This window comes from Hypomesus transpacificus, chromosome 2 (genome assembly GCF_021917145.1).
Source record: "Hypomesus transpacificus isolate Combined female chromosome 2, fHypTra1, whole genome shotgun sequence".
In the NCBI taxonomy this organism is placed as follows: domain Eukaryota; kingdom Metazoa; phylum Chordata; class Actinopteri; order Osmeriformes; family Osmeridae; genus Hypomesus; species Hypomesus transpacificus.
Window position 1 is genome coordinate 8,285,945 of NC_061061.1, and position 11,349 is coordinate 8,297,293.

At 41.6% G+C, this 11,349-nt stretch overlaps 1 protein-coding gene across 1 annotated transcript; it reads right to left on the reverse strand.

The window, feature by feature from the left end:
- Positions 1 to 1,302: 1,302 nt before the first annotated feature.
- LOC124476124 (fucolectin-4-like) lies at positions 1,303 to 6,685 on the reverse strand. The gene is made up of 5 exons (XM_047033136.1): positions 6,616 to 6,685; positions 4,672 to 4,963; positions 4,411 to 4,565; positions 1,592 to 1,871; positions 1,303 to 1,488 (listed from the first exon to the last, which is right to left on the reverse strand). The coding sequence occupies exons 1-5, from the start codon at positions 6,683 to 6,685 to the stop codon at positions 1,338 to 1,340; spliced, it is 948 nt and encodes a 315-aa protein (XP_046889092.1). The 3' UTR covers positions 1,303 to 1,337.
- Between the last annotated feature and the right edge of the window lie 4,664 nt (positions 6,686 to 11,349).

Genomic DNA, 11,349 nt, shown 5'->3' on the forward strand with positions numbered 1-11,349 from the left:
GTCTTGCAGCTGTTTGATTAACTGAAATTATTATGAAATGTTATGTTCTACTAGCCATTTGCCTACTTTAGCAAGTCACTGAATTTCCAAGCCCTGATAGTGTAACTGAGATAGCCTAAATAATTCCTCTTTCAAGTAATAAGCCCCCGTTCAAGTGTTGAGCATTAAATTAGCTGCACGGTCTGTAGAGATCTTGAGACAAAGCCACTTTTTTGTTCTAAAACCGGACTACATTTTTTTTTACGAAGTACAAGCCTACTGACTGTCTCAGTTTGTCTGTTATTGGAGTCGAAGTTCCAACATTAACTTACACAGCTACTGTAGGCTAATCAACATTCGTAAATGTTAGGAAACCTCAACCCAATGCAAACCTTAACTTCAAATATTAGGCCTTTTTCAATCGCGAAAAGAATTTTTATAATAGAATTTTAACTTTGATAATACAAACAACAACTCTCTTAATCTGAAATCAATATCTATCCTTGTATTTATGTTACATGTTGCTTCATCAATCACCACCTCAATCATAAAGATGTGTAATAATAGTACTCTGTACGTTACTTATCAGGAATAGTTTTGAACTGAATATAAAATTTAACTGAATTCATTTGCTCTGAAACTGTAATGGATCCTCACTGAAAATGTAACTCTCTATATATATTTCCACACTCAGTTCTCACAATTGTAATTCAATCCTTGCAATATATATTTTTTGGTGTACAGTACATGTAGCCTATATGCTACTTAACTTCTAATTTTGTCACATTCTCAACCTAACAAAAGTCAGAAGTAGAAAATGGATGACTATTACAAGACAAAGCAATACATGTTTAATATACAACAGCACATAATACAATAATACACAAACTGGGGTAGGAAAAAATGGGTAGGCCTGGGTAGCACAGGCCTACACAATTTGTTCTAAGTCCTACCAAAAAGCAAAAATATCTCAGAAGAATTCTGCACCGGGTGCACATCGCAAGGTAAATAAGTAAAAAAACTGAAAAGATGCCAATCCATATTTTTCTAGGCCTACCCAAAAATATTTTTCTTGCTACGCCCCTGATACAAAAGCTAAAATATTGTAATATATATTTAATATGGCTTGATATATTTTCAGTTTAACAACCCTTGATACAGAAGCTTTAGACATATAATAAAATATATGCGAATATTATAACATTGTTACGAGTGAAAAGTTATGAAAGTAAAAACCAATATTAGTGTAAATATTTCTGAATTCATGCAAATGATTTTTGCATTGTTACTTATTTGACTGAGTTGTGCCAAAAGGTGTCTGATAAAAAGATGAAAAGCTGTGTATAACTATCAACATATTAGTTGAGGGGTGATCCATACACCTCCACCTCACCCAAGATCAGATAATCTGTCCTTCCTGGAATGACCACGTTGATGTAGCGACCCTCCATACCGTTACAATGGAATGTCTCAGTAAAGCCACCGGGAATTGAAGATATCACTGCACACCTAAAAAGTTAGATGGATGTAGAAGAGCGATAAATTGTAACATTTAACATAGTAACGGAATCAAATGGATAATAACTGGATGACTACAAATCCCACAGTTTACCTGGGATTGAGGTTTCCGTTGTTGTTGAGAGAGTTTCCGATGTGAATCTCAGCCCCATTGAGTCTAGTGTGTGTTTCATAACGATTAGTGATTGCGACAGAGAAAACTTTGTAGACCCTGCGCAGATCCAGCCTCCACCAGGGGTTATCCTCCAATGCTGTGTGGGTGCAGGAGGCCTCTGCCCACTTACTGGCTCGGTTCCCATCTATAGCATTGTATGCAAATCCTATTGAATGGAGTGACGATTGCGAGGCTTTTCCTTGTAAAGCCAAATTATCTCCTAAAGTAGTCAAAAAACAATAAATATAAACAAATATTAACTGTCAGGTGGGAGTTGTGGAGTTGGACCTAAACGCAAGATTAAGATTTTTTTTTTTTTCAAAAACTAAGGAACATGAGGGAATAATCAAACGTAGGAGACAAAAGGAGCGGTCATACATACAGAGGACAGGGAAATCACAATAGTCAAGAGTTGAGTGATTTGGAGACATGGGAGTGAAGGGAACCAGGAACCAGGGGAGAGAGAAAAAACCAGGACAAGAACATACACCCATACCCCCTTTCCACCAAAGTGAACCGGGAGCTAGTTCGGAGCTGGTGCTAGAGCCAGTTCGGAGCTGGTTCAAGAACGGAGCTTACTAAAAACCCGGTTTGCTTTTCCACGGGCGAGAGCCACCACAGAGCCACGTCATTACGTCACTGTATACGTCTCATATTTCCCAGCAACGCTAGCGCGGTAGCACCAAACACAACATCAACAATGGCGGATGTTTCGTTGCTGTTGTTGCTCATGGTTTTGCAAACCTACATCGGCATCCAAACACAGCGCATCCGACGTGTTTGTTCAACTCGCCATTATAGACCAATTATCACCCTACGTCACACAACTGTCAAGCAGTCTCAACTGCGCATGTTGGTTGTAAAAGACGAACTTCTCCCCGTTCTATTACACTTGGAGTGTCGATCAGGTCATCATATATCTCTGGCCACTGGATTGCAGGGCTTGATATTAACTTTTTGAGGCTCTTGGCCTTGGGAAAAATACATTTACGTTTCACTTGTCTATGCACAAAATTCACTTGACCCCAATACCCTTAAATAGCCTGACCAAGTGATCGGCCAAAACTAGCCTGGCTAACGGAGGTCGCTTTCTCAGGCAAATGACGAATTAAACAGGCTTGGTTAAAGAAATCCGAGATGCTGGCTATCTTCATCAGGCTCGTATCTACATTAGGCAGTCCTCCCTGATGTTTCTGGTGTAAAATTTAGTGAATCACAACATTATGCACACTGCCAGTGAGCGAGTCTGACTGAGGCTAACGTCAAAACAGTGTACGGGGACGCAGTCTCACTCAGATTGCCAGTTTGAACAAATCAGAAAAACAATCGGACCAGCTGGCTAAAAGCAGAATTCCCATATCTCTTGAAAGCTGTCCTTCTCGACTTTTAACATGTAAAATTTACTGTAAAATTATGAACTTTGTGACATGACGAAGATATGGTTGCCGCTCGACTATGCGGTCTGTACCGGGCGACATTCTCACTCAAATTTCAAGACTTTCCTGACCCAAATCAAAATTCTGATGCAACAGATCAATGGGTAATCGCTTTCTCTTTTATAGGCTGTCCTCGACCTTTTGGTCTTTTTAAATCTAACTATTTGTATTATCCGTGTGGTCCTTTTGTCATAAAAAATGCTATCCTTTCCCGGTTTTCTGCAGCCACATTGCGCGCGCATCCCGAATGTTTACATTACAATCAAGAATAATAAAAATCGGAGCAAATTTACAAATGAGCAGTTTCATCAATAAAATAAGCACATTTTCAGCAACTACACTGCCCCCTTCTTGATACATTTTCATTCAGATTCTGATTTACAAGTACCGTTTAGCTGAAATATGAATTGTAAAAACTTAGAGCAATGGCGGCCAAAGCGTTTTGTTGGTCACGGTAACCCCGTCCCAAGAGGTTCTTTGTTGGTTCGTAAACTAGACCAGCTCCGAAGTGGTGCTCGTTGCGAACCACGTACGAACCACTTTTCCGGTTCCCAGTCTGTCGAAAGAGGAAGAACTGGTTCGCGATTAGGCGCCGGCTCCGAACCGGCACCCAAAATGCGTTGGTGGAAAAGGGGTACCAGTGAGACTGACAGAAAACACTCGGGGCAGGGAAAACTGGAAAAACAAACTAACTGAGACGTTTGCTAGTAAATTGTGTATTTAATTTAAAAATCTTTTTCCCATTTTTACAATTATAACACATCTTTCTATTTTCAACCATATTGTACTGCCCATTACTATTTACTTTTACATTCGCTTTTCAAAACAATTGTATTATTGATTTTTCATTGGGTATACAGTGTACACCATGCTGAGAAAGTGTAAACATATTAAATAAACTTCTAAAGTGAGTTTTAACATTCTGGAATTACTAAATATATCATATAACACTCTAGCATACTGTCTAATGCTCCTTTATTCAAATTGTGTAGTTATTTTTTTATAATGTATGAAATCAATGAAGAGGCCATTTAGGAGACGGAGCAGCACTGCTCTGATGCACCTCTCCTCCTCACATCTGTTTTCGACACACCCCTAACCTGCCTCACCTACTCTGTGACAGACCTTTGGTGGCATGAAAATATCAGATGAGTAGGATGCTCCCTATGACACGGTTGTGTGGCCCAGGAATGGCAGCATGGTAGCGCTTAATGTATTGATCCATGTGTAGTAGTGTGATTGTACTTCACATCACACTGTCATTTTCAAGGTACATTGACAACACACAAACATTTGCATGTTTTACACATCTTACATACTTACCAGTTGGAGCAAGGTACCCATAAACCTCAACTTCACAAAGAGTCAGATTCTTTCCCGTTCCCGGTAGAACTACAGTCACATAGCGTCCCTTTACACCTTTGTCCCACCTAAGAGTGAGAGATCTGCCTGCTGGAATGAAGTGAATGACCCCAGACCTGAAATAGAGGGAGGGAGGGAGGGAAGAGAGATTAGAACAGAGACACACATTTATCATCAAATTCAAATGTTGCTTTACTGATAATGAAGCTTGTATTATCTTACAATGGGTTGTCAATGCCATCGTTCTCTATATTGTTTCCGATGCGGATCTCAGCCCCATTAAGCCTCTCATGGAAAGTATTTCTGTTGGTGATGGTGACTGAGGTGACGATGTACGTGTCAAGCAGGTCCACTCTCCACCAGGGGTACGCTTGAGTGGTAGTGTGAGAGCAGGACCCAGCCTCATATTGTGAATTTCGGTTTCCATCAATGGCGTTGGAGGCATGACCGATGTCATGTATAAACGACTGGGTAGCTTTTCCATATAGGGCAAGATTTTCTGAAATGTAATGAGGATAAAAGACATGAAAAACACAACTATTTTGCTGTTTTTCTCATTTTTTATGATATCACAAGTTTCCAGTGATTTGTTTTAACTCCCTCAGCCATAATGAAGCTTGTTTGGATGGCAAAATGAAGGGACATAATTGTACTGAACTGTACAAATGCAAACAGTTTATTTACTTACTTAAAGGAGGGTCACTATAACTTAATTATAACTTATAGGCTTAAAATATGGGATAGTCAAAGCCTCAAACTAATAAAAAGAACTTGACCTTGAGGAGATGTATGAGATCATTAAAATAAGACTTACATTATTTGTGAGCTATAATGTAAAGGTAATTATGTTCACCTGACTAGTATCTGTAGCTTAATAACAAAGAGGAGGTGTATTGAAAGTTTTACTTTGGGCAGCGGCACCAATGGACAGCCCAAGGAGATCCAACCAGAGGAAGAAAACCACGTGTTTTAACATACTAATAAGGAAACAACAGACACAAACTGGATTTATAAAAGAGTTTTATATTGAAAGAGAGTGTTGTATTTTTTTGTTTTACATTATCATAAAAACATGGGTAATAAATGTTACAAATAAGATGAAGCCTTCATATTATGTCAGGCTATTCAGCTGATGTTGATTGTGTCAATGTTGAGATTGATTTACAGTTATTAACAGCAACATTATTTATAGCTCCCCTATAACACACAATCATCAGTGTCACTAAACATCAATTATTCCTCACACAACCACTTTGTTTAAGTTTAAACAAGCTAACATATGACGTCCTAAAGAAAACTGTTTTACCTACCTTAACACACAGTGACCACAAGACTTTGACGTAAATCTTCTTTTAGCAAAGCATGATCACGGTGAGGTATTTATACAGTCCACATAGACCACGTTTTTGATTGTTGTTGATAGTGCTTGTTTATTAGTAAAACTGGCAACACTGTTGGAGCTTATCTGTATAGATAGGCTTCAAGGGGAGGGTCAGTCCAATTACAGCGATCAAAGGTTTAAGATAACAAATATCCAATCTAGTTTTCCTTATTCTATTTCCTTGTTACTGGTTTAAGATGAAGAATCTGTTACGTGTCATACCAGCTAAGGTTTAACTCTTTGCAGATTGTGAAATTATCAACTGTAACAAGGCTATGTCCACTCCTTACAAATAATAATGTCATATTGCGTAATAATATTGATGTCTCAACTCTAAGGCCCATTTCCCTAAAATAAAACATGCCGGTACCTCAAGTTAATTAAGAAAGAAAATCTACAAACAACTTACCACTAATAGGTACTCTTGTGGTTTGCCACCAGCTGACGATTCCTACAGCCCCGCAATGTCTGTTTAGTGATGTACATGTGCCATTCATTAGGCATGGCAATGACAACATTATAAAGAATACAACATTCCACAAAGGAAGCACTTTCTGTTATATCTCAGTCTGTTGATAGCATTGGTTGCATGCATATTGTGTTGGTGAGGTGCAGGATCTGTACAGTATGGTGAGCTCAATACTCCCCTACCTGCATCACCTACTCCGTGGTGAAAGTTATTTATTATACAACCTGTATTGTCTGTAAACCTTTACCATCACTGAAGTCAATCACAATATTTAACCATTAGATATAATGGACTATAATAAAATGTCTATATATCTATAAAGATTCAGCAAGTAAGTTGACAACGAATAAAGAAAGGTCCAAAAGAAACAGTTTTAAAATACTCATTATTCCAAATGTTCAATCATATAATTAAATCTTACCATATTATTTCATGAAGAACCACCAATACAGTATTTAATTGGTTATTACATGATTGATAATGCATAGTGTTATCGGCTTGGTATAGGTCAAATCTGCTTGTAAGGCCCCCTTTGATTGGTTACTTTGCTAGGTTATCCTGCTCTAATCAATTAATTAAATTGTTTGCAGCTCCAACACTAAGCTTTCTTACATTTGTCATATACAACTGCATAGCATAAATCTAAATACAGGAACAACACTGCTAAAGTATCAACCACCATTCCCATATCAACACCTGTTTGGACAAATAAGTGTGGTTTTCATGAAAACATATGGTTCCAAAAACAATTAGAACAGAAATAAAAAATACACTAGAATGTAACCTAGCCATCTGTGTTACCATTTATCTGCTTGACTGAATCAGAATTAAGGATTTAGGACAATAAGATTTAAGACTAAGGACCTGTTAATTTCTGCTTTAGTTGAGGGGTGACCCATACACCTCCACCTCACATAATATCAGATATTCTGTCCTTCCTGGAATGACCACGTTGATGTATAGTGACCTTCCATTACATTACAATGAAAAGTCTTAGTGAAGCCACCAGAAATTTAAGATATCACTGCACGCCTGAAAAGTTAGATGGTACGAGCAATAAGTTGTAACACTCGGCATAACGGAATCCAATGGACAACAACTAGATGACTACAATTCCCACACTTTACCTGGGATTGCTGTTGCCATTATTGAGGGAGTTTCAGATGCAAATATCTGTCCCATCAATTCTAGTTTGTTCCTGATGGTTGGTGATTTGGATGGAGACAACTTTGTAGGTCCTGCGCAGATCCACATCCACAAGGGGTCAGTAGTGACTCACGAACAGAAGGTGGATCTGAAAATGCACCTAAATAGTTCAAAGAAAATTTAAATGTGTTTTTTAATACAATTATTAAAGTTGAGCAATTTTCAAAATAAGTCAAATTCAGTTTACTATGACACACATTTCTGTATCACTCAGATTTGAAGTTAAATTCAGATCCAAAAAATTCAAACCAAAAACATCTGTTAAAATGCGTTCATTATGTCCTCAATTGTATGTGATGTGGTGCTGTGCTGTTCTGTTCTGTGGTTGGATGTTTGTTTGTGCCACGGGAAGGCGCTACCTCTGTAGCGTGTGTTGTGAGGGGCGCCTCGGCGTAATTTTTGTTTCAGTTGATACGTTCAATCAGAAGCTGTCTGACCGTGAAACTAAGGTGTCTGCAGCTCATACAATAAATATGCCAAGAACGGCTAAAAGGTACGGTGGCCCTGAAGTGCAAAACACACCCCCTAATATGAGTACATCCCCCAAATGAAAACACTCCCCCCGAATACGAGTCAACTCCCCCCAAATTCGATGACTTGTTTACTTCCCCCCAATACGCTCCCCCAAATGGAAAACGACATTACATTACACTAACTCAAAAACACATTACATTAACTCTGAACGGAAAGGGTAGGTACTATACTTCACTGCTGATTGGATGCAGTAGGCTTACTAACAAGAAATAAGAAATTGATCGACAGAAGAACAAAATGCCATACCCACAGAGTTACGTGCACCAGGACATTTAATAGGGTATGGAAGCATGTATTATAGGGTACTTATGCAAAAGCATAAATTGCGTGTTAAACGTAAACATCGATAGCCAAACAACTAGTCCATTGTCAATATCATGAACTTGATCGTTTTGGTTGGAAGGAAAGACGAAAACATTTGTGATAACAATTCAGAGTCATTCAGAGACACTATACTCTTTATTTGAATCAGGGTCATTCCTATGAAATAATAGAAATAGAAATAGATAGAAATGCCCGTTTCACAATATTAAAATAAGTACTATGCGCACGCCAAAAACGCAGTTCAGTCAAGACACTCATGTGATTGATTTCACCATTTATTCATACACATGACAAATGGTTTAACATTGGCGAAATGGATGTACATGGGGAAGCGCTCCCTGCCTTCACTGCAGCATGCATGACATGAGGCAGGGAGCAACAAGTTAAATCCCCCACAGGGAGAACAGACAGACCACATGGGGGCGAAGGGGATGGAGGTGGGTGGCAGCAGCGCAGAACACAAGGGTAATCGAGGACGCGTGTGAGTGCATGTGTGCGACTTTTATAGCGCCGCCTATCAAGCTAAGCCTATGGGCTGAGAACACGGCGATGGGTGATATGGCGCGCGCTGCCCGAGTTCCATGCCTGAACTAGCTCCGCTTATTTCAGTCAAGACACTCACGTGATGGATTTATACACATGACAAATGGTTTAACATTGGCGGAATGGATGTACATGGGGAAGCGCTCCCTGCCTTCACTGCAGCATGCATGACATGAGGCAGGGAGCAACAAGTTAAATCCCCAAAACACCGACACTCCGCCAGTCTATACTATGCGTAGAGCAGAGCGGAGAGCCTCCTGAGCCTCAGGAGGACCATGTGACATCCCACTGTTACTAGCAACAAAACTATGTGTGAGTCAAATCAGCGGTGCATCCGCTGTTCACAGGGCGTCTGGACGGACGTCCCCATGTAGACACTGCTCGGCTGCTTCTCGAGCTCGGCTGCTTCTCGAGCGCCTGCTCGGCTGCTTCTCGAGCGCCTGCTCGGCTGCTTCTCGAGCGCCTGCTTGGCTGCTTCTCGAGCGCCTGCTCGGCTGCTTCTCGAGCGCCTGCTCGGCTGCTTCTCGAGCGCCTGCTCGGCTGCTTCTCGAGCGCCTGCTCGGCTGCTTCTCGAGCTCCTGCTCGGCTGCTTCTCGGGCGCCTGTTCGGCTTCTGCTCGAGCGCCTTCTTGGTTTCCTGAGCGCCTGCTCAGCTTGGAGGCCTGCTCAGCTTCCTGAGCGCCTGCTCAGCTTCCTGAGGGCCTGCTCGGTTTCTTCTTGAGCGCCTGCTCAGCTGCTCGGCCTAGAGTAGATAGTCGCAGAGCGTTATCCAATGCAAGCCTCTTGTGTACCGGCTGCAAGCATCGCCCGACACGGTCCCGGTCTCAAGCGCTCATGAGTTCTGCGCTTCCACGACGTCCAGCGCGGACGTGGACACCAGAAGCAGCCACCCCGAATACGCCAGCAGGAATACGCCAGCAGGAATACGCCGTATACAGCTCCGGGGACAGGCCATAGCACTCGCACAGAACTTAGTGGAGTTGCATGAGCTACGATCCGGTCGTGGCCTTGCCGGCTGCGTCACTGGTAAACAGGGGCTCATCAGGTGTCGCCCGGGGCAGTACAGCAGGTACTGGCGCATGAGGGAGAGGGGACAAAAGGTAGTTAGTGTGGACCATCACAGTGGGGGTACCTTTACACCGCAGAACCCGAGAAACGCTATCGAGCAGGGTGTCGACTTAGCACGAAGCACCCCTGTCTCAGTGGTCGTTTGTGCAGTAAAGGTGGAGTGTTAGGAAGACGTTTGTCTGCTTTCGGCCCGCTGCTTCCTTGAACCGCTCATTACAAGACGGAGAGACGGGCTCCCCAGAAGGCTGCATGATGAAGGATCCGCACACCGAACGTTCAACTGGACACCTGCCACCAATGCTTTGATGGACAAGGTTGCAGCTTGCGGGACTCAAAACGGTGCACCCCTTTGACGAGGGCACAGATCGGGGAAGCGTCCCTGCAGGCTACCTGCAGCATGCAGATACCTATTGCAATCAGTGTAGCTGGCTTCATGCGGACCGTCTCACAAGCTTCTCGGTTCATCATTATCGTTACTCATTTTCTGACACTGATTACATCAGACACATGTTCAGCATAGTCAGTACACATTGGTATATCTACATGTGTAACCGGGGCAGGGTATTCTTCTCTGCCTTGAGAAAACGCAGCTCAATGCTTCAATTGAACATGTTCCTCTTAGGATGTCGCAAGACAACATGCAGATAGGCTACAATATTAGGGGACCGCTACGGCCTGTATAAACAGGGTTTTTCCTGGGTTAAAATGGGTCTTCGGTGCTCCAAAAAAAAATATACATATGTATATATATTTTCTTTTTTCTAATCAATGTATTTATTCCCAAGTGTTTTGCACCCCCCCCCCCCCCTCCCACACACACATATTTTCGTCTGCCAAACCATATACACTGCTTTTAAAGTCAAACAGCATTGCTATCATTGCCAAATGTATTGTAATATCTACAAAGTAACACCAAATGTTTAGTATGCCAGCATTAAAAGCAGTTTTTAGGAGGTTTTCTCAGGAGACTGAGAGCATTAGGCACGTGTGCACACGTACAGTGCGTGTGTGTATGTGGGCATGCCCCATGTCCATGTGTGTATGTGCTGATCTGGAGTCAGTTTGGTAGGATTTGGGCATAAATAAATGATTTCATTTAAAATATAGATTTTTATTTAAAGATTTTCATGTCATTTGCATGCAAAATAGGTCTACCCAAACCAGCGGACCAAAAATTCAACCCACGGCAACACTTCAAAAGTAGCCCAATTCCGCGGGAAAACCGCGGACCTGGCAACAATGGCTGTAGCCTACTTGAAACATACTATTGAGAACATATTCGCTGACATGCATTGCACGCATGATGAACACAGGTTTTTTTGCCTTTGGCGCTCGGGATTTGTCATTGGCGCTTGGGAAAACGGCTTTGGCGCGCG

Excerpts from the sequence above, each read along its gene's own strand:
- LOC124476124 (XM_047033136.1), bottom strand. The coding sequence starts at position 6,685 with ATGAGTATTTTAAAACTGTTTCTTTTGGACCTTTCTTTATTCGTTGTC. Across the intron at positions 1,872-4,410 it reads TGGGTACCTTGCTCCAACTG|GAGATAATTTGGCTTTACAA; the intron begins GTAAGTATGTAA and ends TGACTACTTTAG. Across the intron at positions 1,489-1,591 it reads AACGGAAACCTCAATCCCAG|GTGTGCAGTGATATCTTCAA; the intron begins GTAAACTGTGGG and ends CTAACTTTTTAG.